This window comes from Pantherophis guttatus, chromosome 5 (genome assembly GCF_059756535.1).
Source record: "Pantherophis guttatus breed Tessera chromosome 5, ASM5975653v1, whole genome shotgun sequence".
Classification (NCBI taxonomy): Eukaryota; Metazoa; Chordata; class Lepidosauria; order Squamata; family Colubridae; genus Pantherophis; species Pantherophis guttatus.
Window position 1 is genome coordinate 25,065,409 of NC_142067.1, and position 27,955 is coordinate 25,093,363.

General features: G+C 39.9%; 1 protein-coding gene across 1 annotated transcript in view; it reads right to left on the minus strand.

The window, feature by feature from the left end:
- UBL3 (ubiquitin like 3) overlaps positions 1 to 27,955 on the minus strand; it is a 53,405-nt gene that overhangs the window by 12,618 nt on the left and 12,832 nt on the right. Inside the window, exon 2 of the mRNA XM_034410883.3 lies at positions 1,722 to 1,830. Within this exon, the coding sequence (XP_034266774.1) occupies positions 1,722 to 1,830 (109 nt within the window). The remainder of the gene's footprint in view (positions 1 to 1,721; positions 1,831 to 27,955) is intronic.

Below are 27,955 nucleotides of genomic sequence, written 5' to 3' on the forward strand. Positions count from 1 at the left end.
TTTTGTCCTGTTGAGACAAACAGTCTCTTTTCAATTATAAGACTCTGCTTGTAGGTCATGTTCCTTTGAATGTTGAAAAAAGCAGGTCAGAATATACTTTCAATAAACAAACTCAGATTGTCCAGGTTAGATGTTAATCAATTCTCACCAGCTGTTAGTCAGCATGGATGGTGGAAAAGAATGGCAAGAACTACAGTCCAACATTTGGAGAGTCTTGCATGCCCACCTCTGAGATCAAGTTTGAAGCATTAGTATTAGACTACACTACCCAAAAGACATGTGTAATAAGAATGTCTTTTAATAACAGAATGTAATATACCAAGTGCACGTCTTTGCAATAATATTAAGCACCCATTGATAACATTAACATAAATTCACTACAACCTATTATACAATGGGCAGTTTTTGAAAAACATTAATAAACATATAGCAATTAAATAACTGACCATAATTAGTTGCTTGAAATTTTATCTTCTTAAATGGCAATTCTATTAGTTTTCAAAATGACTAGGCAGAAGTTATAATGATAGCTTTAAGTCTTACATGACTTGATGCCCAGATATATTAAGGACTGCATAATCTTAGAATTGCTCAATCATTAAATTACAAAGATAAGAGCAATTAAGCAAAGTATCTTTACTGAGATGTACTTTGCCAATAGAACTCTCCTCCAAAATTTGATGAACTTGGTGCCACGCTAAAATTTTCATTACTTTTCTTTGCTGTTGCTGCTGCAGCTATTGTATTTTTCTTTTTACCATTTCTACAATCTCAAACATTTTAACTTTAACTTTAACTTTTTTAAAATGTTGCCATTATTGTTTGAAGGTTTTTTTTTCCAAGCCTCTATGTAAATGTTTAATTATAATGTTAGTAGGATATATATTGCTAAATATGATTTAATGGTAGTGCCACTACATTCCTAATTATACTTAAGTGCAGCAGAGAGCAATGCTAATCTAATTCCAATCACATGGTCAGTTACTTACATGCATTTAGGTTTCATCAATTTTAAAGGCTTATCTATGCAAAAGAGGGCTCCGGTTTAAAAGTTTTAACATTATAAATGTTATCTGTTAATAAATATGCACATGAATATATATTTATTAGGGGACACAAGATCAATCCTACAGTCAGAATTATAATGCCTAGCAGACAACTTGTCTTTGGAGGCCTAGTTCCTACTATTCTACTTCCAAATAGTACATGGGGAATATAATTTCATAAGAGTTACAATGGTTTTATAGATATATAATTATTAATAAAATGCAAGATGTTATGAATGTGAACCATATGACATTTAAAACCTTTTTTAAAAAAAAACTCTTTCAAAACAACTAAGGATATCTATTTGGATTGTGAAACAATTTAAAATGAGGTGGTTTGAATCTGAAATATTTTGCATTCCATTAGCCCTTCCCTTCTTGACATTTTTCCTGCTAGATAAGAATTCAAAATGTCAGTTTATTAAAAATATAGTTCTAAGGTACAATTTTGGCCCTCCTGGTATTTGCATTCAGTGTTATTCAACACTCATTGATTTTAGACAGGAGGAAATAAACCACATTGGCTAAAGCACATAAAGAGCCGATGCATATATTTTGAAATGCATATATTAGCATTTCAATATTTTATTTTTGATGAGGATATTCTTTCTACCCATTCCATGGAATAGACTGGAATACTGACCAAATAATAAATATTAACATTCTAGTACTTACCCATTGGCCAGTTGTCATATACATGTTTTGCAATGTCCGCTGCTGAATCATTTGGTGAGAACAAGAACTCTTTCGTTTTTCCACTTACCAAAATGAGGCGCAAATTTATCTGTAGAAAAGAGTAAAAGATCAGGAAGATCTGTTCTAAATTATAGAAGTCATTTTTTGGTATAAGTGTCTAAAGCATTCACTGAAGAGGAACATGTACTGTACTCAGAAAAAAAGAAAAAACTGGCTTGTGTTTTATGATAATGTAACAGGACTGCAGGCATTACATAAAAAATGATATCCCTATTTTTTCCTTTTTCTTCAGTTTCTGATACAAACATGCAATATTATATTTACATATTAGCTGAACGAAAGAGACAACTCTAACAAAAACTATCTGGATGATTAGAAAGTATTAACTATTTTTAGAAAACAAAAGAAGAACTACAACAATAGTCTAAAATACTGAGACTTACTGATTTTAGGACACAGAATAACATCAAAACATCAAATATAATTTTGCAGTACAGAAAACTGCAGTACAGAAAATTACATTAGATTATTCATTAACACCAATTATATTTAAACATTTTGATTTAAATGACTAGTTATTTAACATATCAAATGTGCCCTTTATGCTCATATACAAATATCAATTTGATTGAATTGATGTTTCTAGGCAAAGAAAATCCAATTTAATCCCACGGTTAGTCATGTAGGAAAAGATACATATGAAAGGACTGCTGACATAAGGTTATAGCTCCCATTTGGTCAATGTGTTTGACCAAAGCATCATGATCTTAATTGGCACATTTTAAATCAAATTCTATAGGTAGAAAAGAAAAATTTGAACTAAGACCACAAAGATATGAGGAAACTAAAATGTAGGTGAAAAAGAACGAAACCACTCAAGAAATATCAGGAAAAATGAAAATTGGGTCATAAAATGCATGTCTTTTGTCTTTATTCTAATGGCTGAAGTAGAAGAAATAAATAAAATGAAGCCAAATACGATTTAATAGCAGAAACGTAGTGACAGTTATAACAATATAGTAATTAAAGAATACATTTGTTCAAAGGAAACGAAAACAAAAGAAAGGGAAAAGTTATACTGAGGGTTAAAAATATCCATTCATGCTCAGAAAGCCAAATGAATAAATCTGACAACACTGTACAGAGCATTCAGATTAAAAGAAGAGAAAGAGGAAAAAGAAGTTCAATATTGTTGTTGATGTCTACTATTATTTGCATAACCAAGTAGAGGAAGTGGATGAGTCCTTGCAAAAGCAAATTGCACATCTTTCAAAGATGCATGAAGTTGCAGTGATGGAAAACTTTAATTACCCTGACATCTAGTGGAGAACAACCACTGTGAAGCAGAGACTTTCCAGGAAATTCCAGACTTATCTTGCTGACAGTATTCTCCTTCACAGGCACCAGACAATCAGTTATTTTATGCTTGATTTAATACTAATCAATAAAGAACACTTAGTTGAGGAAGCAGGAGGAACAATAGGGTAACTCTGCAATGATGGAGTTCTTGATATTAAAGGTAAACTAAAACTGAGGGTAGTCATTTTATATTTTAGACTAAACTTTAGATTTAAATAAACTCAGAGCTATGCTAAGTTAAGTCCCATGACAGAAAAAAAAACTTATGGGCAAATGAGCTCAAGATAAGCTCAAAATGAACTATCAAAGACTTCAAAAGTTTCAATAAGGAGGGAAAAAAACCTGAAAGACAGCAGAAGCGGCTAATACTTCTACCAAAATCTTAGGGAGAATCTGAAAACAAAAAATATGCAGGGCCAGGTCACAAAAGAAGTACAGACAGATAGTTCACTACTGTGGAGATAATATTAGGAAAGCAAAATCTCAGAATGTGCTTAAGAATCTTAAGAATAAAATCACCTTTAAAAATCAAAATAAAAGGGAAAGAAGTAATATAGGTCTTCATCCAAGTTTTGATAATAACAGAACATTGAGAACGCCCCATTAAACTATGCCTCCCCAGAGAAATAATTCTGGAATTCAGAGCACCCACACTTCTTTATGGGTAGAACAGAATAACTAGATTCTCACTGAAACACAGTGGAAGTAAAAGGCAAGCCAAAATAAAAGGAGCCTTCCTAGAAATAATCTTGAGAGGAATAAAATAGGATATGGAAGGAATTCTTCTCACCAAATATAATAGGAAGAGTAATAGTACTATTGTCCACAAATGTGTTCAAAAGACCTTTGTCCTTAATTGTACCAGTATATTAATATCTTTGATGGCATTAACAAATAGAATGATAGAACAATTAACAACTAAAGTTCCAGAAACATATTCAAATTAACTAGCATAATTTTTTTCCTAATATAATTACTTCAGTCACATTTAGATATTCATCTATTTAAAATATATTTAGATAGTCTATAAAAGGCAAAACTCTTTCGCCGGGAGATTATATAGTACCATAATAATAATATAAAATTTTAATAAAATCTGTAAACAGTTGGTGTTGTAGGCAAAGGGTTGGGGGAAAAAAACAAACATTTTTTGACATAACAAAAGAGTTGACATAGGGCTACTGTAGAAGACAACTGATTTTTTGTTAATCAATTTAACAGTCATAAAAAAAGAACAAATGAAAAAAATACTTCATTCTTAAATGCAGGCAAGTTGAGGTGAATAAAAATGATATTTTAAATGACTTGGTTCCAGGACACCTGACCTGGTCTTGTTAACTACAACTATTTCCTCTAAAATCCTGAGCAAGGCTTCCATCAACCTGCTACTTAGTCCCGAAGGCATTGAGGATTAAAAGCTGTAAATGTTTAGCTAACATATTTACAGATTTTTATATCCAAATTATTCAGTAACTTTCCTTGTCTTTATAGTTAAATGGCATTTCACAGGTTTTGTCTAAGTGGAAAACATAAAGGTTATAAATTGTCAGTAGAAGCACAATATGTTTGTTTAAATAGATAAGCTTGTAAATAAAAAAAATGATCAAAGCACCTGATATAATGTAATTCCATGTAATTAGGAGTATCAATAGACTGCAAGCCATATAAAATGGTGCTGAACAGATGAACTAAATAATTTTTCTAGATGAGGGAAAAAACAAAGCCAAACTAACATTTTTCAAAATCAAGTGATTCATCTTCCCTACCCAAAAGAACACTTTATTAGGATTATTAGGAATTTGTCACAGTAAAATATACATTTTTACATTCAGCAATTATTTTCATAAAATAATTCTGTGTCTTTAAACATACAGAATATTCTTCTATGAAATTATTGCTAAATTAAGAAATGGGACACGGTGGCTCAGTGGCTAAGATGCTGAGCTTGTCGATCGAAAGGTTGGCAATTCAGCGGTTTGAATCCCTAGTGCCGCATAATGGAGTGAGCTCCCATTACTTGTCTCAGCTTCTGCTAACCTAGCAGTTCGAAAGCATGTAAAAAATGCAAGTAGAAAAATAGGGATCACCTTTCGTGGGAAGGTGACAGCATTCCGTGCGCCTTTGGCATTTAGTCATACCAGCCACATGACCACAGAGACGACTTTGGACTGCGCTGGCTCTTCGGCTTTGAAAAGGAGATGAGCACCGCCCCCTAGAGTCAGGAACAACTAGCACATATGTGCGAGGGGAACCTTTACCTTTACCTTAAGAAATGGGCCTGGAATGCTGATGTACAATTGAGTACCACCTGCAGGGAGACAATACCCTACCTTGAAATAACAGATTACCTCTTCCAATATTTTCATCATATAGATGTTAAAAAAACAGGAGGGAGAGGACTGAGAGGACTGGTTACCAAGCTGAACTCTCTTTCCTCACAATGGCCATGGGAAACTATTCCTAAGGAGTGAGAGCACTGTAATCCCCAACCCAGTGATAATCCAAAAGGATATTATTCTAGTTAACCCATTCCTTTGCTACTGCCATATTTCTTTTTATTTAAAAAAAACCCCAGCAATATTAGGATATATCTTTTTACAAATATACTGTATTGCATCATAATTATTTTTTATCCATTTTAATCTATACATCCTGGGAAAATATACTAGCTGAGCCTTTGTAAGTAGACAATTACTATCATAGGAACAGTATATTCATGGAGGGACAATAAAATTTAGAAAAACACAGGAAAGACATGATCACAGGTTAGGTTTAATGAGTTACTGTCTAAATCAAAATTGGCTGGGTCTGTGCAACATATTAAACTATATAACATAACAACAGTGACAAGGTCAAGCAATGCTTTAAATTAAACCACCAAAGTTTTTTTTCACACACTTCAGTTTTGCCATTTATACCAATTACTGCTTATAAGAATTTTTTTTAATAATGTAAATTTATAACAAAAACCATGTAATAATTTAATTAATTAAATTTATATGCCGCCCCTCTCCGAAGACTCAGGGCAGCTAGAAAGATCCATTTGAATTTTTGTGATTTTATTATCTAGACTTTTTACCTTATAACCTCATTTTAAATGGCATCCTGTCCCACCTTTCTGGTTTGCTCACTTTATCAATGAAAATAATTTTGAAGAAAAGCCAAATAATTAATTGGGGAGAATATTGCACTAAGCAGAAGGTAAGTACTGAAAATTGGGATATAGTAAAGTGCTGTGTTTGAATGAGATCAAGTTTAAGTCCTTCCTCATTTACAGAACTCACTTACTTTGAGCGCGTATCTGAGCTACTTTGAGCTACTATCTCTCAGCCCAACCAACCAAATGGAACTGTTCTTATGATTATAAAATATGCCATTTTGAAGTGTTCAGAATAAAGAACAAGTACAAATGTATGATATAAATAAAAATAACAGCATTATGTTATGACTTAATAAAAATTTTAAGTGACACGAGCCTATGTTGCCAACCACAAATAAAAGTGATTGGTTGCCATTACTGAAAATGCATTTTTCCCCTCTGTTCATGAAACCATTCTGGCTGTTTGCAGTTTAAAAGTAATTGCATTCCTATAGAATTTTTACTGACATCACATATATAATGCCCCCCAACATAAACATAGTAATAGTTTTTGTAAGAAAAGTAGTCAAGATAAGGTTAAAAAGATGAATTACCACAACAAAGCAGACAGTTCCAGCTCCAGATATAATATTAAATGTAAACTGTGTTCAAATGCATGATGTTGAGAAGGAGTGAGAGAAAGATAGAGGCAACCTGAACTCCACATTATAGAGTGTGCTTTTGCGTAGCAGACACATTTCTAATTTTCTTTTGAAAGATTTAGAATGCCCAAAACTCATGAGATATCTGAATCTAAGTAATCTAAATGATACTGGCTATATTCCAAAAAGATGTAGCCACAGTATTATACTAAAAAATGCTAACATTTTCATGGTGAAATCAGAATTAGATTTTACTGTAGTCAAAATATTAGCTAATTATTTATGTTGTTCTGGGAAGCAATCTGAGCAATTCTCAAACTAGGAGAAAAATGTTCCAGGCAGTTGGCTGCATGTTAGGGCAGTGGTGGGTTCCTCCCGGTTCAGTCCGGTTCGGCCGAGCCGGTAGTGGTGACAATATGACGTCACCAAACCGGTTCTCCCCCCCGCCCTCCCACCCCACCGCGTTATTCTTATCTTTTATTTGGTCCCACCCCCAATCTATTGCTGCCTCCTGAGTCCCAGCTGATGACTAGAGGGAAAAAAACTGTTTAAACTCTTGCCGCGGGGCTTCAAAGGGCCGTCCTACAGCTGATCAGTGTTAAAAGCAAACAAATGAGTCGGGTCGTAAGTGCAAGGACCTTCCAGAAATGACTCTGACCAGCTAGCCACGCTCACCTAGTCACATGACCTCCAAGCCACACGCACAAAATAAGCTACGCCCACAGAACCGGTAGTAAAAAAATTTAGAACCCACCCCTGTGTTAGGGTTAATGTTTATATCTTATTTATTTAAATTCATAATCCTATATGTACTTTACTGTATCTAATCAATAGTTGTTCTCATGCAAGTATGTAAAATACTAAGGCATAAACATGATAATTCAATTCAAACTCAAATTGCCAATTCAAAGCCTAGTTTTAAAAAAACTTCTAATTCTAAAGCATTCTTATCTCTAGTTAAATGTTTAGGTCAGGGGTCTGCAACCTTCAACAGAGCCATTTGGACCTGTTTCCCACAGAAAACAAAACACCAGGAGCCACAAAACCTGGGTGGGCATGGCCAATTCAACGTCACTCCCACCCAGTCACATGACACAGATACCCGCCACACCTATCCATGTTTTGTGGCTCCCAATGTTTTCTGTGGGAAATGGGTCTCTCCCTCCCTCTCCCTCCCTGCCTCTCTCTCTCTCTCCCTCCCATTTGTTTTTCTCTCCCACTCTTCTTCCTTCTTTCCTTTCCTTTCCTTTCCTTTCTTCCTTTCTCTTCCCCTTCTCTCTCATTTATTTCCCTCTTTTCCCTCTCTCTCATTCTCTCCCTCCAGCTCTCTCATTTCAGCCTCTTCTCTCTCAATTGTTTCTTTTTCCTCTTTCTCTCCCTCCCGCCATCATTTTCTTTTCTTTCTCTTTTTCTCTCCTTTTCTCTCTCATTTCTCTGCCTCTCATTTTTCTTTTTCCTCCCTCTTTCTTTCTCCCCCCTTCTCTCTCACATTTCCCTTTTCTCTCTCTCACTCTCCCTCCAGCTATCATTCCTACCTTCTCTCAATTCTCTCAATTCTCTCTTTTTCCTCTCATTCTCTCCCTCCATCATTTTCTCATTTCACTCTTTCTCTTTTTCTCCCCTTTTCTCTCTCTCTCATTTCTTTCTCTTTTTCATTGTCCCTCTCCCTCCCTCTTTTTCTTTCTCCCCTTCTCTCTCATTTTCCCTTTCTTTCTCTCCCTCCAGCTCTCTCATTTCTTTCCCCTTCTCTCTCCTCCTTCTCTCTCTCATTTGTTTCTCTCTTTCCTCTCTCATTCTCTCCCTCCATCATGTTCTCATTTCTCTTTCTTTTTCTCCTCTTTTCTCTCTCTCTCTCTCTCATGCGCACGCACAAGTGGGATACCCTCCTGGGCCGGCATCATGGCAGCAGCGGCAGTGACTCCTCCTCTCCCGCTGCCGCCACTGTGCGCTCAGGTGTGTAGCTGGGAGTGCTGCATAGGAAAGCCAGAGCTCTTCTCTCTCTGCATCCAGCAGTGGCGGCTGCTCCTTCCTGTTCCCCTCCTTCCTGAGTGACACGAAGGGGACTGCGACTGGCACTGAGCTGCCCATGAAGGGCGCAGAATCACAAAAAGCAGCTGGTCACAGGCAGTGCAGCGAAAACACTAGGGGCGTTTCAGCCGTGTGGCTCTGTGAAGAGGCTCATGCCTTCTCAGGGCAGAGAGCAGGTCACGCGACCAGTTCGGGCCAGTGTCTCGAGATGGAGAGCATCGGGTCAGCAGGGACCGGGTCAGCAGGGAGCCACAGGAGAGGGGTCAAAGAGCCACATGCTGCTCTGGAGCTACAGGTTGCCGACACCCGGTTTAGGTTATAGTGTGTTATCTGGATGTTAAGAATATTTGTTTATTCTTAAACATAAAATTGAATGTTTTCTATTAATCACACAAGCATGTTGTTGTATATTTGTTTAATTTCAACCAAAGTCAGCAGAAAACTTTTTCTATACTTAATCTTGAGTTCGGCCATTTAGTAAGATTGCAAGGTACAGCGGCAGAGAGCCTATGGAGATTCTCAGTCATCCAGATTAAGATTGTCCCAAAGGTCCTTTTTCAAAAGGCAACTGGACTTTCTTTGTTTTTTTCTTGGAGATGCATGCTTCTCACCCAAGAAGCACCTTCAGCTCTGAATGAATGCTGGGGAATAGAATTTACATTCCTTGCAGTCATCTGATTGTTAGCACTTTGAAGGTGGGTCAATAGCGCTCTGAGAGTCACTGAGGCCCTTCGGAGTTTTTCTGTGTCCTCAGGGTCACCTGAATCAGAGTGCAAATAGGTGTGGAATCTTCTTGAAACTGCTGAAAGAACTGTGTTATAAACAGGTGATAGGTGGTGCCATACCCCTCCCCCTCTGTTGAGAGAAGGCTGTTCAGTTTTAACATAGATTTTTTTACCCATCTTTCAAACCAGTGATCCCCTCTGCCTTTTCAAAAATCACCTTTGGGATATCAGGGGCAGGCAACTTTTAACAATCAGTGCTACCATTTCTTTAAAAAAAGGATCATACTGTTTAAGGAAGTGATACAACAACATCATACTATATGTGTGGGAGGATGTGATACTTTGAAAAAATAGTTCATTTTTTCATTTTTAAAATTACTTTTAAGAAATATATTAAATCAACCTGCGTAGCCTTTTTGAGTTTTTTGGTCAGGGGTCCCCAAACTTGGCAGCTTTAAGACTTGTGGACTTCAACTCCCAGAATTCTCCAGCCAGCATAGTCTTAAAGCTGCCAAGTTTGAAGACCTCTATTTTTGATCATTGAAAATCAACAGGAACCTCGTTTATTTATAGATTACCTGCCAAATTGGAACAGAACAATTTCTGGAGGATCTAAGTAGTACAAAATGCAGAATTTAGAGAACCACATGTAGCCTTCAGGCTTTTGCAAAGATATTTTTGCCATACAGTTTATTCTATATTTCTCCCATACTGCCAATATTTTGTGATTCATTCCTGGCAATACAGTATCTACTCTGGGGTCAGATGCACACTTCTAAATTCAGAATGATTTGGCTTTTACAACGACAGATGTTAATATCCCTTACCTTCAGATCATGTCTCATTTGTCTCTTTAAAAACCCAAAATATTTGACCACCTGTGTCTGTTGGGCCTTCAACAACCCAGCCAGATCTGTGGTGGTTATGAGATAAACTCCCAAGCTGCTTCAGCCCTACTCCAAGACAAGGTGGATTGATATTTCCCAGAACTAGGATACTCCAGAGCAGGGGTGTCAAACACAAGGCCCGCAGGCTACATCCGGCCCGCGATGTGGTCGGATCCAGCCCATGGGGCCGTCCTGGGAGATGTAAGGGGTCAGCCTACGTCACATCAGCCCAGTCTACCCAATACAAAGAAGAAACATTGGGCCAGCATGGCTTCAGCCCGATGTACCCAGTGCGAAGAGAAAACATCGGGCCAGCATCACTTCGGGCCGGTCTACCCAATGCAAAGAGGAAACATGCCAGCAGTTGGGGAGTGGCATCAAGCTGGCCACACACCCCACACAGTTGGCCACGCACACCCATCCCACCGAGGTCAATCACAACCCTGATGTAGCCCACAATGAAATTGAGTTTGACACTCCTGCTCCATAGCAATCCAATAGCAGTATCAAGCAATCACACCTATATCCCAAATGGGCACTACTTTGAGAGCGGGACTCCCAGATATCAGTGATACACACCAGGTTTGGCTCTCAACCATGAAGGAGGACTTCTTATAGCAACTGTCAGCCCTCCCAGGTAAACTACACAGGAAAAATGACTAGATGGACTAATTGTATTTATTGTAAGTACAATAAATATTAATAAACTCTTACAAGTCAGAAAGTACAAATGTGCTACCACCATTTATAACTGCTAGATCAGTTAGGGCAAGTCCTTCCTAAGTTTTTTCTCTGACTGTTAGGCCACTGGAGGCTCCTGCTTCTCTTGCAGATTGTTTGCTAGGCATCTCTTTCCCTCATTCCCCAAATTCATCCACATATTCCATTACACCAACAAACAACAACCAGAAACCAGGTCCATTGAGGCTGGTGATCTAGTACCAGAATGAGCATCAGGGAACTTGCTGTATGATACCAAACCCTCTTTCCCAAAAAGCAACCAGACTTCTACTGTCATCATATCTCTCACTGCTTGACCATCAGAGTATTTTTTCTTACTAATTCTCAGGTCCCTATCAATTTAGTCTTCTCCAATCTTTAAAGACCCACACTTAGGTATTGCTTGAATTCAGATGAACATGTATGCACAATGCAAGGCATTGGTGAGTAGCATTTGTAACAAGCAGTAACTTGTTAATAAAATTTTATTACTTTCAAATATTGTTATCACAAAAATAGAATTTGAGTGAAAATATGGTTTGTCTCATTATTGTGCACGTCTGAAGGAGCTGATTCTACTTTAGCAGAAATAGTAGCCCAGACATGAATGAAACAAAAAACAAATAAGTTCTTTCACAATAGTTTTGTAAACATTCAAGCATACATATGTTTAAGATAAAAGACAAGAGCTGCCCAATTCCCTGGAAAAATACTGTAATAATGATTTTTGACACAGCTTTTTCACAGCTGTGCATAAATCACTGTAACCTTCTTGCCTTCCATGCATGATTCATTAACTACTGCATCACAAAAACAAACCTTTAAACATAGTTAATTCACTGGGCCAATCAATTTCTGTTTTACAACAAACATGCAGAATTGTTTTATTGCTAATTACCAAATATCGAAGCTTTAAATTAACACAATATAATTTAGTCAGGTAGTTACAAGGCCAATAATGTCATTCAGGAACCTTATTCCTGGGCATCCATCTTCTACACCAAACTGATCTTTCTCAAACAGAATAGGAAGTTAAGTATTTTGAACCAATAATTATAAAGCAGTTACTGAACAAGCACTTCTGGACAGAAAAAATAAAATTAATCCTTGAGGGATGCTAATTTTGAAATTAGCATTTAAAGATAACTATATAACTGAGCAAAGCCAACTAAACTACAATAATAAACATGTATTAAGAATGTAATTACACCTTATAAAGCATAAAACTAAGATCAGAGGAATGCAGTTGTTATGATAGAACTGCAAGCACTGCTAAAGTTATTTTCTCTAAAGTGCTATCTGAAACAACTGTCCAAAAATAAAAAAGAGGAAACTTTAAGAACAAGGTTTTTCTAAGAAAAATCAACGCTTTTTACTCTGTGGAATTAGTTACTAATGTTTCCTTATGGAAGAGGGAAAAAGAACTAAAAGTGTTATCAAAATGAAGCATTCAATCAAAATATTTGCAACTTAAGTCTGAGGGGGCATGATGGCTCAGCGGTTAAAACGCTGAACTTGTCAGCTAGAGTGCTGACAGCCCAGGTTCGAGACCTGAGCTCCATGCAATGGGGTGAGCTCTCGTTACTTGCCCCAGCTCCTGTCTGCCTAACAGTTCTAAAGCATGCAAAATGCAAATAGATTAACAGGTACCACTTCAATGGGAAGATAAGAGCATTCCATGCACCTTTGGCATATAGCCATGATGGCCACATGACCACGGAAATTGTCTTAGAATAATGCTGGCTCCCTCAGCCAAGGAACGGAGATGAGCATTGGGCCCTAGGGTTGGAAACAATTGACAGGGAAACTTTTATTTTACTTAGCTTAGTCATTCACAAACCCAATCAAACCCAATTACTTGCCGTTCTAGCTGCATCTAGCTGCATAAAAAGTATTGAAAAATCAATGGATCGAAGATCAGAATTTTGGAAAAACTGAATACCAAGCTATTTTATTTTGGAAATATTGATACATGATTCCTCAAACCTTACTGGTAATACTTTATGCCATCATCTCCACATTCTCCACTGGCCAAGTTTATTTTACACAAAAATTCTCAATTTTTCTTCTCCTCATAGGAATCAATCTCTGCACCAGGATTTCCAAACTAGGAAGTGTCCCTACTTTGGGGAGGTATAGAGGGAGCCCAGGGAATGTGCGTAGAATGGACATTGTCTTACCTGAACGTCCTTTCTGCTGAGCAAGGGGGCCAGCAGTCATGCATCGGTTAACTGCTACTTCCGTTCTGGACTGAGTCTGCAATTTGTGAAGCTCCTCCTCTTCCTCTGGCTTCCCAGATTTCTGACGAAGGAGATGCTGCAGACTGGAGAGCTGAGCTGAGAAAAACAACATTAGACGCACCCCGACCCGTAAGCGAGGACTGGGATAACCAGGGTGGGGATGACTGCTGGCCCCCCTGCTCAGCACAAAGGATGTTCAGGTAAGACAACGTCCATTCTACTGGAGCGTGGGGCCAGCAGTCATGCATGGGACATGCCAAAGCAGCGCCTATTATTGGGAGGGAGTAGCCCGGTCCGAAGCAGCCTCCCCTGTAAGGACCGTTGCAATACCCGGCGGCCAAATTCTGCCTCCGCCAATGCATAAACGTCCAATTTATAGAGACGGATAAACAGGGAAGGGGATGACCAAGTGGCCGCCCGGCAATGTCCTCCAAGGAGGCCTGAGTGGACCAGGCCGTGGAGGTGGCAGCGCTACGGGTAGAATGTGCCGTGATACGGCGTGGAACCAGATTGAACCTCGTAAGCCATGGCAATGGTTGCCTGAAGCCAATGGCCAACAGTGGAAGAAGAAACTTTCTGGCCCAAGGTGGCTGGTTGGAAGGAAATGAAGAGACTCTCCGAACACCTGAAAGAGGTAGTTCTTTTAAGGTAAATCCGGAGAGCTCTATGAATGTCCAATGTATGCCAGATCCGTTCTAGATGATGTGACGGAGAGGGACAGAAATTTGGGAGTATCAACTCTTGGGCCCTATGGAAAGTGGAATTAATCTTTGGGATGAATGAAAGCTCCAAGCGAAGGACCACCCGGTCCGTGTGGAAGATACAGAGGTCTGGTCTCGTAGAGAGCACCGCCAGCTCTGATATCTGGCGAAGTGATGGCCACTAAGAAAACCACCTTATAGGAAAGGAAAGGTAACCCCACCTCCTGCAGGGGTTCGAAGGGACCTCGGGTCAGGGCGGTGAGCACCTTGGAAAGATCCCAGGTGGGGTACCTATGCAGCGTGGGAGGGCGAAGGTTAGTAGCCCCCCTGAGGAATTGCCTGATCAGAGGGCGTTTGATGAGAGGCACTGAAGAACCACATGAGAGAACAGAAGAAAGGGCAGCTACCTGTCTCCGTAGAGTGTTGGGCGACACACCTGACGTCAGACCAGTCTGTAAAAACTCCAAGACTTGTTCAGTCGATGCCACAGTGGCCACCAGGTTTCATCGAAGAATTTCGTAGAGTTGTAAATGCGGTTGGTGGACGCCCGACGTGATGCCTGAAGCGTGACTATGACTCCGGAAGAGAGATTGCGGGCCCGAAGTATCTGCTGCTCAACCTCCATGCGGTCAATTTGAGCCAACCGACCTCTGGGTGAAGTAATTGTCCTTGGCTGAGGGTCCGCTTGTCTGGTGGAAGACGCCAAGGATGTGCCACCGATAGAGACACCAGGTCCGCAAACCAGGGACAACGAGGCCAATGAGGGGTGATCAGAATCAGCTCAGCCTCTTCTTCCAGCATCTTCCGGATGACCTTAGAAATTATTGCCAGAGGTGGGAAGGCATAAAGTAAGCCCGGTGGCCATGGGCTCCTCAGAGCGTCCACGCCCTCTGCCCCCGGGGATAGGAAACGGGAGAAGAATCTGCTCGTCTGCTTGTTGCTGCTGGAAGTGAAGAGATCGACCACTGGAGTGCCGAACCGAAGGGTGATCTCCCAAAAGATGGAGGAAAGGAGATGCCACTCGCCGTGGTCCACCGTGGACCTGCTGAGACGATCCGCCCATACGTTTGCTGAACCGGAAACGTGGATAGCTCTGATGAATCTCAGGTGCCTCTCCGACCATAGACCCAGGCGCTCGGCTTCCTGCATCAGATGATGGGAATGGGTTCCTCCCAGGCGGTTCACTTGAGCTTTCGCGGCCACATTGTCCTGACTAGGACGTGACGATCCCGTACCTTGAACTGGAAGGCCCAGAGAGGCAGGTGAATGGCACAAAGTTCCAGCCAGTTGATGCTGTTGGTCAAGTCAGCTGGGTTCCACCGGCCCTGGGCAAAGTCGGACCCCAGGTGGGCTCCCCAGCTGAAGAGGCTGGTATCCGTCATGAGAACTAGGCAAGGAGGATCCCTGAAGAACTGACCCTTGGACAAGGCTACAGATAATCACCATCGAAGAGAGAGGGACACTTTGGGGGGAAGTCGAATCAGACAGGCAGAAGAGCTCCTGTGAGCTCGTTGATACGGGAAGAAGAACAACTGCAGAGCCCTGCAGTGGAGACGAGCCCACGAAACTATGCCTATGCATGATACCATCTTTCCAAGGAGCTGAGACAGCAACCGTATCTATATGGGCTGTCCTGCTGAAACCTTCCTGACCAGTGACCGCAGGCTGGTCAAGCGCTCCTGAGAAAGATAAACCATGGCCTGTACAGAGTCTATTACTGCCCCGAGATGCTGAATGCGGGTCGTCGGTACCAGATGGCTCTTGGCCATTGATGGAAAAAACATGGCTCTGCAGGACCCGAATGGTGATGCTCAGGTCCTGTTGTGCTAGACACTCCAAACTGGACTGGATCAGGAAATCGTCCAGGTAGAATTGGATCCTTATCGAGAGAGATCGGAATTGGCCCGCCAGCGCCGCCATCAATTTGGTAAACACTCAGGGAGCCGAGGATAGGCCGAATGGAAAAGCTCTGTACTGGTAGTGACGAGTCGCATAGCAGAAGCGTAGGGATTTGCGGAATGACAAATAAATGGGGACGTGGAGATAGGCCTCCGTCAGATCGATTGACGTGAGGACATCCCCTTCCCTGATGGACTCTAGGATGGTTTGCAGAGACTGCAGCTTGAACCGACGGTAAATGATCCGACGGTTTGAGGATTTTAGGTCGAGGATTGCTCTCCAACCCCCTGAAGATTTCTAGATGATGAACAGGCGTGAGTAAAAGTCTTGTCCGAGTTGATCCTGAGGAACCAGCTCTATGGCTTGAATTTGTAAGAGTGTTGTGACTCCGACCCCCGAGCCCGTCTTATCAGAGGGAGAAGACTCCGAAAGTGAAGGAGAGGAGTTGGCAAGGCCTCCCTCTCCAGGACCCTCCTCTCTGGCAATGCCTCAGGTGTCTTCCGAAAGAGAAGAGATAGGCCAGGAGCCAGGCATTTCTGAGCAGGCGCAGTTAGACAGCGACGGAGATAAGTCTTGGCTGGATCCCCGACAGTGTCAGAAAGACAAGCGCGCGCAGCAGAGAAGGAGGCGTGCCAGAGATTAAGCTGAGTCACTGGACCACACCCCACAGGGGATAAAAGGGGGTGTGGTGGCCATTCAGGCTTTGTGACGGACAAAACTGAAAGCCAGCAAGTCATTCTGCATTTCTGGAACTTTGTTATATGCTCTGCTTGGACTGATTTTTTGGACTGGACTTGACTATTCTTTGGCTTTTGTGGACTTTGATGTTTTCGGTCGGAGGAGATAAACCTCCCTTTGTAAGTAAAGACTGTTGGCAAGCAGCCACTGAGTTGCTGCCAATTCTGTTATCAAAGGAAATTCTTGTCTGCTGGTTTATTTTAACTCTTGGTCGACTGCTGGTGTGAGACGGGGACAGAACAAAGAGATGGTCGATCGCTGATTCCACCAGGAGCCTGTGTGACTGATCCCTTGAGAGCGGGCATCGGAGGAATCTGGTCGGGGGGATGGAGAGGAACTCCAGGGAGAGGCCGTGGGTGACCGTCTCCCTGACCCAGGCATCCAAAGTCGACGCCTCCCACTGGCTGACAAAGAGTGCCAGGCGGCCTCCAATGGGAGGGTTGAACGAGCCATCAGCGATATCTGTGGGAGGGGTGCCCCCACCCCCCTCAAAAGGGTTTGCGGCCTTGGCCTCTGGGGCCGGGGCTGAATTGTCTGTCCTGAAACTTGTCTTGTCTAGGGGAGGGAAATCTCTGAGCCCTGGAATAGGAAAAACTGAAGGCTGATCCTCGAAAGGGGTGAAAGGAGGAAGGAGGACAGGAACCTGTCCTTCGTGATAAATTGGGAAGGATTCTTCGCTTGTCTTTGGATTCGATAAGCAAGGGCTCAAGAGGAGGTCCAAAGAGCATATTCCCCGAGTACGGGGAAGATGCCAGGCGCCACTTATTTTTGGCGTCAGCTTGCCATTGGCGAAGCCAAAGAAGGCGGCGAGAGGTGACATTGGAGCCAATGGCCTTAGCGGCAAACCTGGAGGTTTTAAGGGTGGCATCTGCCGAGTACTCCAGGGCAGCCAGAATTTTGTTCACATCCTGGTGAGTTCTGGTATCTGAAGCTGGCAAGCATCCTGTAACTGTTTTACCCACATGAGAGTGGCCCTGTTAAAGAAAGAAGCGGCTGGTGATACCTTAATGGCCGAAGCCGCTGGCTGATGAGCCTTGGTAAGGGAATGCTCCAGGGGCTTGTCCTTGGGCCGAAGACCTTCCTCAGGGGGCCCTGTAAGGATTGAAGGGGTTGATAAGGCAACCACTGGGGGGTCCACTGCAGGAACCTGCAAAATGGAAGAAATATCAGAAGCCATGTTATAGAGACTTCTGCCCAGTGTATTCGGATTAGGACCTGAGACGGGAGCTGACCATTGGGGAATAACCACATCCTTGAACATCCTGGGGCCTGGAATTTCCTCAGCCTGAAAGGTAGGCTCCTCAAACAAGGAGGAAGAAGGGCCCGCACCATCACCTGTAGAACTCGTCTTGGGCAGGGGAAGCCCTAGACCGGTGATGAGTTTGGCCTTGTGGAGAAGGGACCTAAAGACCTGAGGTTTGAACAGGCCAATGAAAGAAGGCTGGTCAGGTGAAAGGTCCTTATCATCTGACAAACCAGGTTCTCCTAGGTCATCTCCTGGTGCAGACCTCTAACTGGAGGAGGCCCTAGCATAAACGTGGTCCTGTGCCTGATCTAGTTCTGCAGAATCCTGAGATTGAAAGGTCCCTTGGGACCTAGCCTGGTCTGAAACCCAAGAGCTGGTTCTACGTTGCATTTCTGCAGTGATGCCTCGCTGAACCGCTTCCTGGATAAGAGTTGCTAAGTCAGGGGACTGATTGGAAGGAACCCCAGCTACAGGCGGGGGAGCATCCACTTGAGAGGCCAGATTAGCAGGAGAGGTTAAGGGATCCCCTTGTTCCTGTGTCAACAATGGATCAGGAGGAGACTTCTGTGGAGGAGAGATCACCTGAACCACAGGAAAGATATGAGCTGGTGGAGGTGAAGACTGAAGGGCCCCAAATAAATGAGTGCTGACCTCAGTCTGAGCAGAGCCCGTTGAGGCTGGATCCCCATCCAGGGAACCAAGCTGCAGGTGCAGGCTGAATGGAAGGAGTACCAGGAGATTCCTGTGGAGCAGGTGGATCAGCAGTAAGGATATTGGTAGAGATGGAGTGGTGTTCCTTCCTTCCTTGTGGCCTCCTTAATAGCTTTTTCAATGACCCGTTCAAGGGTCTTATGTCTCTGGGACTCTGCCTTTTCCCAGGCTTTAGAAGCCTTATGGGAAGTGGGAGGCTTTGAAGAAGCAGCTCTGCCCCGCTTTGAAGGACCCGGATCCAAGGTCCCTGTAGGCTCCAAGGCAGATTGGCTAGACGATGCCCTCTTGGAGGGACGAGTTGAAGACCTGGAAGCCATAGGGTTCGATAAAAGGACCTAAATTGAGGTCGAGTATGCTCAAAAATGGCCGCTGGCAGGATAGCGACTAAGCAAAATGGCGGCCAGCACGAGGGAACACTCAAAATGGTGGCCACGCGAGGTCTTGATCAAAATGGAGGCCGCCCAATAAGCCTGTCCAAGGAGACTGAGAAGAAACTATTTCCTTCAGCCGCACGATCCCCTGCAAGCCACGGCTATCGGAACAGGTTTACCAATCTTGTGCTGTCCCAGCGACTTCTGTGTGGCGCTCCGGCGGAACTGTGTAATGGAGTTCTTAAAACCGCCGCTGCCGCTGCAAGCATGTGGGGAAGAACCCCAGGGACGCTGATTAGTGGCCCTCAGCGGTCTCTGACCGAAGCCGTTCTCACTGGAAGGAGGCAGTTCTCTACCAGCAAAGCCGGGAGAACTGCCCAAACCACTGAAGTGGTCTTCAGCGGTATCGGGCGTGAGCCCTTCTCGCTGGCAAGTGCAGAGCTCTACCAGATCCCTGGGAGCTCTGCAAGTTCTTTAGAAACTACAGAAAACACTATTTCCCAAATTATTGTAAAAACAGTCAAGAATGGGCAGCTCAGCTAAGAACAGTCCATTCAGAACGACTGAGTCTGAAATCTGGGAAGCCAGAGGAAGAGGAGGAGCTTCACAAATTGCAGACTCAGTCCAGAACGGAAGTAGCAGTTAATCCATGCATGATTGCTGGCCCCACGCTCCAGTAGAACCTTTTAGTTGCACTTTATAATAAATTCATCTTTCCCAAAGTTTCAGTGTATTGTTTTCATTGTTCATTTGTGTTCAATTTTGTGTTTGGATTTTTAAGGAAGATATGTACATTAAGATTATACTGAAGGGAGGTGTGATGGCAAAAGCTTTCAAAATCCCTTCTCTATTCCCTGTCTAGAGCTTGATCTGTCCTTATTAAGATGTTCAGATTTCTTCTTTTCTTTGGTGGAGAAATGAACAGAAAGACTGACTTTAAATTCAATTCATAATTCAAATTTCAAACTTTAAGATAAAATATTAAATATGGTAATATCAGGAATAATTAATTTTTTTGTGTAATTATATAGTGTCACTTTGATTGCATTAGATTATAAGAAATGAGAAACCATCTTTTTATGACTGCCTTTATTCCCATTTATTTTATACAATAAATCGTAAACATATGATATGTACATTATTTTTCAGATGTAAAATTGCTCACATTGTTACATTGTATTTACAAATGTATACTGCTTTTCCTTTAAAAAAAGTGACTATTTGAAATGTATAACACTTATCCAATATAAAAATTAGTTTCCCTTAATATAAACTATTTTACAAAAACAGAACTGTTTCCAAAATTGCTCAATATATATTAAAGAAAGAATGTTTTTAAAAGAGTAATCATCAAATCAATAATTAATTTGATAATAATAAATTATCAAATAATTGTTTTAATAAACATTCTATTCATTTTATTTTTAGAGTAAGATAATTTTATGCTTCTGGAGTTATTCTGTTCTGGCCTTAAAAATAATATCCACAAGGTTGTCAGCAGACATCAATCTAAAATGAATAAATCAGCCTTTTAAAAAGTTCAGAGTGAGTTCACAGTTCAGTGATAGAGCTCAAGTTCTACATTCAACATCCATTATTGCAGTTAAGGGATTTTAACTATCATAGCCAGGAAATACTTCCATTTGGAATCTTGAGGACTAGTGCTAGAGTAAAAAATGTTGTCTAAATAGATCAGGAAGTGACTCAGTATATCATTCTGCTAAATTAATTTTATTAGAGTACCAGTAAAACATTTACACTGTGGGTCAAGATCTCCCACAAGATTGTAATTCAAAGGGAATTATGAATTGTCATTAAACATTATCTGTTCAGTTTCTGAAGACAAGAAAGGAGTACTATCAAAGTTCACTCCATGCTTTCTTGCATAAGGTCACAGCAAAGCTTAAGAAGCAAATGGTTTATTTACTTCTTGCCCAACCCTAATCCCCTTTGAAAGAATTACCTTACTTAAGGATAGGTTATTACAAGTTCATGTATTATTTTCAGGGTCAAAATTCTCAAAATTCAGCATTCCTAGAGTCACTTCTAGGCTAGATAGGTGACATATAATTTCAATAAATAAATTCCTGTTATTGAATAACATTATTACATAGATATAGGAAAACTGTGGAACTGTTTTCTTTGAAATACGTACCATGTTTTCCCCAAAATAAGACATCTCCTGATAATAAGACCAATCGGGCATTTGAGCGCATAGCAATAAGGTCAAACACTTATTTCAGAGTTCAAAAAAATATAAGACAGGGTCTTATTTTCGAGAAAACATGGTATTAGGCAAGAACTATGTTTTTCAGACTGAGGGACATTTTCATTATGTTGTATAATAGAAGCCTTACTCCAAAAATTAATTTGATTAGAATAAAGAAGTAGGGAGGGCCATTAATATGATTGTTCCTCTTGCATTTCTCCTTCTAAATACAACTCCGTGGCAATTTTGGAAGTCTTTTGGTATCAGAACCAAGGCTTTCTGGGGATACATGCAGTCTTTATGATCTATGCATAGTTTTTCCAATTGGACACATTAATAGGATGATTAATTCAGAATAAACATATTATTCACTCTAATCCTGAGTATATAAAATAAAATAAGTATTTGGGACATACTTTCAACCAGGGTGGATTTGATTTAAATCGAGTTGATTTAAATCACAATTTAAATCATGATTTAAATCACTAGTAAAAAGGCTTGATTTAAATCAACTCGATTTAAATCATAATTTTTAAAGAGCAACTGTCATCTCTGCTACTCCTTTGACCCACTGTTGACTCACCGATAGTCCCAGTGTGGCAGAATATACAGCCTCATGCTACATAACTAAGCTCCATTTCATGCTGAATAAACTAAATTATTTATGTATCTTAAATAGAAAACTATCTTACGATAGATTTTTATCCCAAAAGTTTTTTATTAAAATAAATTCAATAAAAATCAAAAAAATCCGATTTAAATCGAAAAAATCCGATTTAAATAAAAAAATCCTATTTTTTTGATTTTTTTTTAAAAAAACATTGATTTTTATCCACCCTGCTTTCAACAGTTGAGGAAGGGAACATAGTCCATGTATTCTCATTACCCTTGCATCAAAATATGTTGAAATAAAAGCAGTCACTATTATGTGAATTTAATATTCTGGGATTTGAGGTAAAACCCAATGCAATGCTACTATGTAAGTGCATAAATAGCAAGAAGAGTATATAACAACTCAGTAGTCATTAGATTAACAAATTTAGCTACATGCTCCAGCATTTGCACTAAAAAGTGGTATGCAATCAAATTTATATGCTCTCCAATAATAATCTTATTGGATAAAATCCAGTGATTGGATACATAATCCAGACCAAAGTTTAGGTGTAATAAATACAGACAGTCCTCACTTAACAACCCTAATTGGGACCAGAAACTCTGCCACTAAGCAAAGTAGTAATAATTTGACTGTGACAGAGCTTTCCAGTCAGAAAGGGACAACTTAATTTCACACTTTTGGCTTTTTAGTGCCTCTTAACCACTCCCCATCCTTTGGAATGCTCAAGTGCCTGCTTACTGTTTTGTATACATTGAAAGCAATATAATCATGCTGCAGCCCTGGACTGGGAGTCATGGATATGCCAAACATCTTATTCTCTTGAAATCCCTTTGTCTCCAATCTCTCCAGTCTGTATGGGGGTGCAGAGCTGTTCTATACACAATCTTTCCTTTGTCTTTTTTCCCACTGCTAGCAAGGAAGAGTCAGGCAAAGGAGAGATTGCCTACAGAAATCACTTACTTTTTTTCTTCCCCTAGCCTCACAGAGCAGAGAGAAATTGCAGAGAAAGAGATTTCAAGAACTTAAGCTGTTTGCTTTTTTACACATCAGGAGCAATGTAACTTTACCAGCAGCAGGAGAAAGTCAGGACAGAATAAGAGAGATTGGAGCAAAAGAGATTTCAAAAGAGCACTGTAAAAACCCTGCCCAAGGCAAGAGTCCGTATACCATCCTAGACAAATGCATGAAAACCAGATATGAAGACAAGATGGAAAATAAACATGAGCAATATAAAAATTGTCTAGATCTGCAGATGAGGCTAAAGGACTAGAGGAGAAGTGTCAAACTCAAAACTCAAAATGGAGCTCAGGACGGCTGCCTGAGGCCCTCCTGAACTCTGTCTTTGCTGGCAGAGGGTTGCAGGAGGCCATCACAGCTGAAAACGGAGCTTAGGAACCCGTTTCGCTGGCAGAGTGCTCAGGCCATCACAGGCGCCCCCGACATGAGTGATGTCAAGCTGGCCATGTCCACCCTGGCCACGTCCACTCCAGCCCAAGGTCAAACACAACCCTGATGCAGTCCTCAATGAAATTGAGTTTGACACCCCTGGACTAGAGTAAAAGAAAGAGGAGATATATTATACAAAATATACAATAATATATAAAACATAAACTCCAAATTAATAAAACCCCAAATATAGTGCACAGAATCCCAAAAGCCCTGTAGAAAATCTCTGTTCTCAGCTTTTTCCAGAAAGCAAGCAAATTCGCAGACAGATAAAATCTCCAGAAGAAGGAGACTTCCGGTTGGCACCGCAGGCTCCATGTACGGTCTTCTTAGACCGCCAGCCCTGTGTCTTGGTAAAAGCCGCCCTGACAGCGTAAATTGGCTGTCTGGCGGCTGAAAAACCTCCCCTTCGGGAAAAGAAGGAGAGGAGAGCCGGTGGGCGAGAGTAGAGCTCCCTGAAAGCCCTCTGGAATATTTCCAGAGGCTTGGAGGGTGAGAGCTTCCCAGTCAGCCCGCCAAGAAGGACGACTCTGTGAAAGCAGAGCGAGAAGCCGCGATCCGATCCTGCTCTCAAAAGTGAGTTTGACTGATTACAAGCACAGGCAGAGCGGAAACAGGAGAAAAAGCCTTAAAAGTACAGAGCTTAACTCCGGAGTTACTTTGTTTCAAACTGAATTTCATTGAGCTGGAGGCTGAAGATGGCGTCTTTGTTATGGTTTTGAAAGTGAAAGCCAGAAATGAAAGTGCTTATTGAGAACTTTGCACTGGGAGAGTGGATTAGCTGCTTATTAACTGCTGGGAAGTGAGAGCTTGTGGAGGAAAAAAAAAACTATCCTGCCTGATAAATTAGAGACTATAAATTACAAACATTTTAAAGTTGTTTAAGGGACTTTGTGGCTTTGGAGAAAAAAAAAGATCTCTTTAAAAGGGGGGAAAATGGCTTCTAAACAAGTGAAACCAGGAGTTGTTAAAGGAGGGGGAGGTTCTCCAGTTGTGTCAGTGGTGACACAGAAAGCACAACTTCCGGCTGATTCACAGAGTCAGAGTCAGAGTCAGGAGGCTGCACTTAATGATTTTAAAGAATTTATGAAAGAAGCCATGAATAATCAAGCAACAGCCATGAAAGAAGCTATGAATAATCAAGCCACAGCAATGTACTTGTGGAAGGGAAATTAAAGAAAGTTGAGGAGGATATAAGATCAATTAAGGAAGTGGTTGCAGAAAAACACAATGAATTAGAGATGATATTGTTTATGCTGTATCAGGATTGTCAAAACTTGTTATCCAGCTTGATGGGAAGTGGAAGGAATTAATGAAGCCAATTTAAATTTGGAAAGCAAAATGGGAGATGTAATGACCAAAACAGAGAAAGTGGATGAAGAACTGGTAATTTTACAATACAGATCCATGGAATTTGCCTTGAGATTGAGAGGCCTGAAAGAAACAGGAACCAGTGATGATGGAAACGTGGGAAAAGATTTGGGTCAGAAATGTTAAATATACACAAGCACAAAATTTGAGAGAGAATTTTTATAAAATGTTTTATAGATGGCACTTAGATCCTAAAAAATTATAACGTATGTACTCGAATTTGCAAGGTAAATGTTGGAGATGTGAATGTAATGATGCAACCTATTATCATATATGGTGGACCTGTAAGAAAATCAAGGCATTTTGGATAAAAATTTGGTGGGTGATGCAGAATATTCTGAAAAGAAGGTTGAAATTTACTCCTCAATTGTTCCTATTGGGTATAACGACGGATTGTACAGTATCAGAGACTAAATTGATTTTGAACTTAATATCAGCAGCTAGGCTGTTGGTAGCGCAATATTGGAAGAAGGACTCTTTGCCTACTATTGAAGAGTGGATACTGAAAGTAACGAACTTAGCAGAAATGGCGAAAATCTCAGCGTACCTGAAGGACTATACACAAGAAAGATACGTATCGGAATGGAGAAGATGGATTGATTATATTCAAAATAAGTATCAGACAAGGAAATATCAAATAGCTTATGAATGAACATTAAGTATTAGAAGTATTATGTTATCTATAGTGGAGTTAAGGTTTCAGCGGGGGGAGTTAGTAGTCTGAGGATAAGTAGGTTAATCTAGTTTATGATTGTTAAATGAAATACCTTGTATTTTGCTCTGGGAAGTCTGGGGGGGAGGGTGGGATGAGGGGAGGGAAAGGGTGGGGGGAACATGGGGGAGAAGAAAATTCTTGTTTTTCTGTAAAACTTTTCAATTAAAAAAAAAAATCTCCAGAAGGAGTTCCAGTTGCTCCATCAAAAATAATGCTTCTGGAAAATTTAAATAGAATTCTATTTAAGATATCCAAGGCATGGATTCCAACAACTATTCTGTTTACAGAATTTATCTTTTCTGTCTGTTCAATTATTAACAGCTTTTTTCATATCTTTTCAAATTCATTCTCAAAAACTAAAAACTTTCTGAAAGACAAATATTTTTAAAACAATAAATAGGGTACAGAAGAAAAGAAATACTTTCCTTTCTACAATATGATGCCACTTACTTTGGAAAATATTACTTTAGGAATGAAATATGAGTTTAGATTGAGATGTGAAATGAAAAGGAAACATTGCTTTAAAACAACTTTCTAAACCTAGTGCTTTCACAGAGATCCATTAATAATCTTATTTTGTTATTTCATACCATTTTTTAAAGGACAGTAAAATGCAAAAATATTTGTCAACAAAATCTTAACTAATTCTTGCATATATTGGGGTGGATTTCTAAAAAAATTCATGACCTGTACCTGTCAGGAATATGTTCAAATAGATTGGGTAAGAGAATGGAAGGAAGATAGTATGGCAACAGGTTTATGGAAAAAAAGAGACAGAAGTCATAAGTCCATACACAAAGTTAGGGCAAATTTAAATCTTACCAAAAGGAAGAAATATCTTATTTTTAGACATTACTTTTTTGTAATTCTTTGTAATTAGTTCAGATTGTATGTATATTAAAGCAAAAAGGGGTTTTTTTTTGTCTCCAATTAGAAATGTTAAATTTTTATTAGTTTTTGAAAAAGTGTTTTAAGTAAATGGAAAATTGGAAAAATGTAATATTTTTAGTATCTTTTACAGATACATGATATATAAAAATATCTTACAATCATGCTAATCCATAAGTAAACAGTCTGATTATTTATTTAAAGTAAATATGTTGTTCAAACATAGTAAGCAAGCTACAAGCATTCAGATATAACCAGAGTATGCAACAATGGCTTATTTTAGATTTTGTTTTGGCCACCTCTGGAACAAAAATGCTTATCTCTAAACAAACTGAATGGATGTTTGGCTAGTCGTATCACCCAGGTGACATTCAAAACAATCACAACCTGCTGCATTTTTGCTAATTAAGTTTTATGGCTTAGTGTAACTTGAACATAGATTCAAAATGTTTTTATATAACTTATTACACTTTTGTATATAATTATATCATGCTTGAAGATTAAATTTAAAAGTTTGGTTGATTCAAACATTTAAAACTGTGAATTAATTAGTAATTTTATTACAAAATATAAGATTGAATTCTTATCCATCATAGCTTAATTACATAGATTAATCAGTTTCCTTAGTTAAATAGAGATTTAATACCATTAATTCAGAAATGTAATTTTCCATGAAGTAGCCTGCAGTGCTTACTTTTTTTTTTTTTTTTAAATTTGATTTATATGCCGCCCTTCTCCGGAGACTCAGGGCGGCTTACAATGCGCTAAGCAATAGCCTTCATACTTTTGTATATTTTATACAAAGTCAGCTTATTGCCCCCACAAGCTGGGTCTTCATTTCACCTACCTTAGAAAGGATGGAAGGCTGAGTCAACCTTGAGCCTTGGAGAGATTCGAACCAGCAGAAATTGCAGGCAGCTGTGTTAATAACAGGGTGCATTAAACCACTGTACTATCAAGGCTTTCAGCCACTCTGGCGTTTTTATGGATTTGACAAGCAGAATCACAAGACCAAAAGGGGTTCCCTCCAACTCCAAAACTTCTAGCCAGCAGATCAATCAGTTCCATGTTTCCAATTTAGTCTCTATAGCAATAAATGAAATGCTGCCCAGACTACTTATTTATCACAATAAACAAGAGAGCACACAAGCTAAGAAAGCATCAATGACTTTTCCTTGTATTGTGAAAATGGGAAGACCTTCTCTCCAACCCCCATGTTTAAAGGCAGTAATAAATGCTACTCTTATAAAATGCTCTCTCTTTAGTTTAGAAGTCACAGCAATCTCATTAAGAAAAATCTTCCTCTTGCATAGTTTTATAGATCATTTTGAAGGAGTAAATTATTAACATTTACGTCATATATAATTTAAATTAACAATATGTAATATATTGTTACCATGCCATGAGCATTTTTAATTCATGTATTCCATAAATCTTTAGTATTTTTCCAATTTTTTTGGTGAAAAAAACATAATAAAAGACTAAGAAGAAAACAAGGAAAAAAATAACCCAAAAAAATCCCTCACATTCTTCCTTGATTTTTCTTGTGTTGTCTTCTATTCATAAAGCCAATACTAACTAGAAAGTCATATTTAATATAAT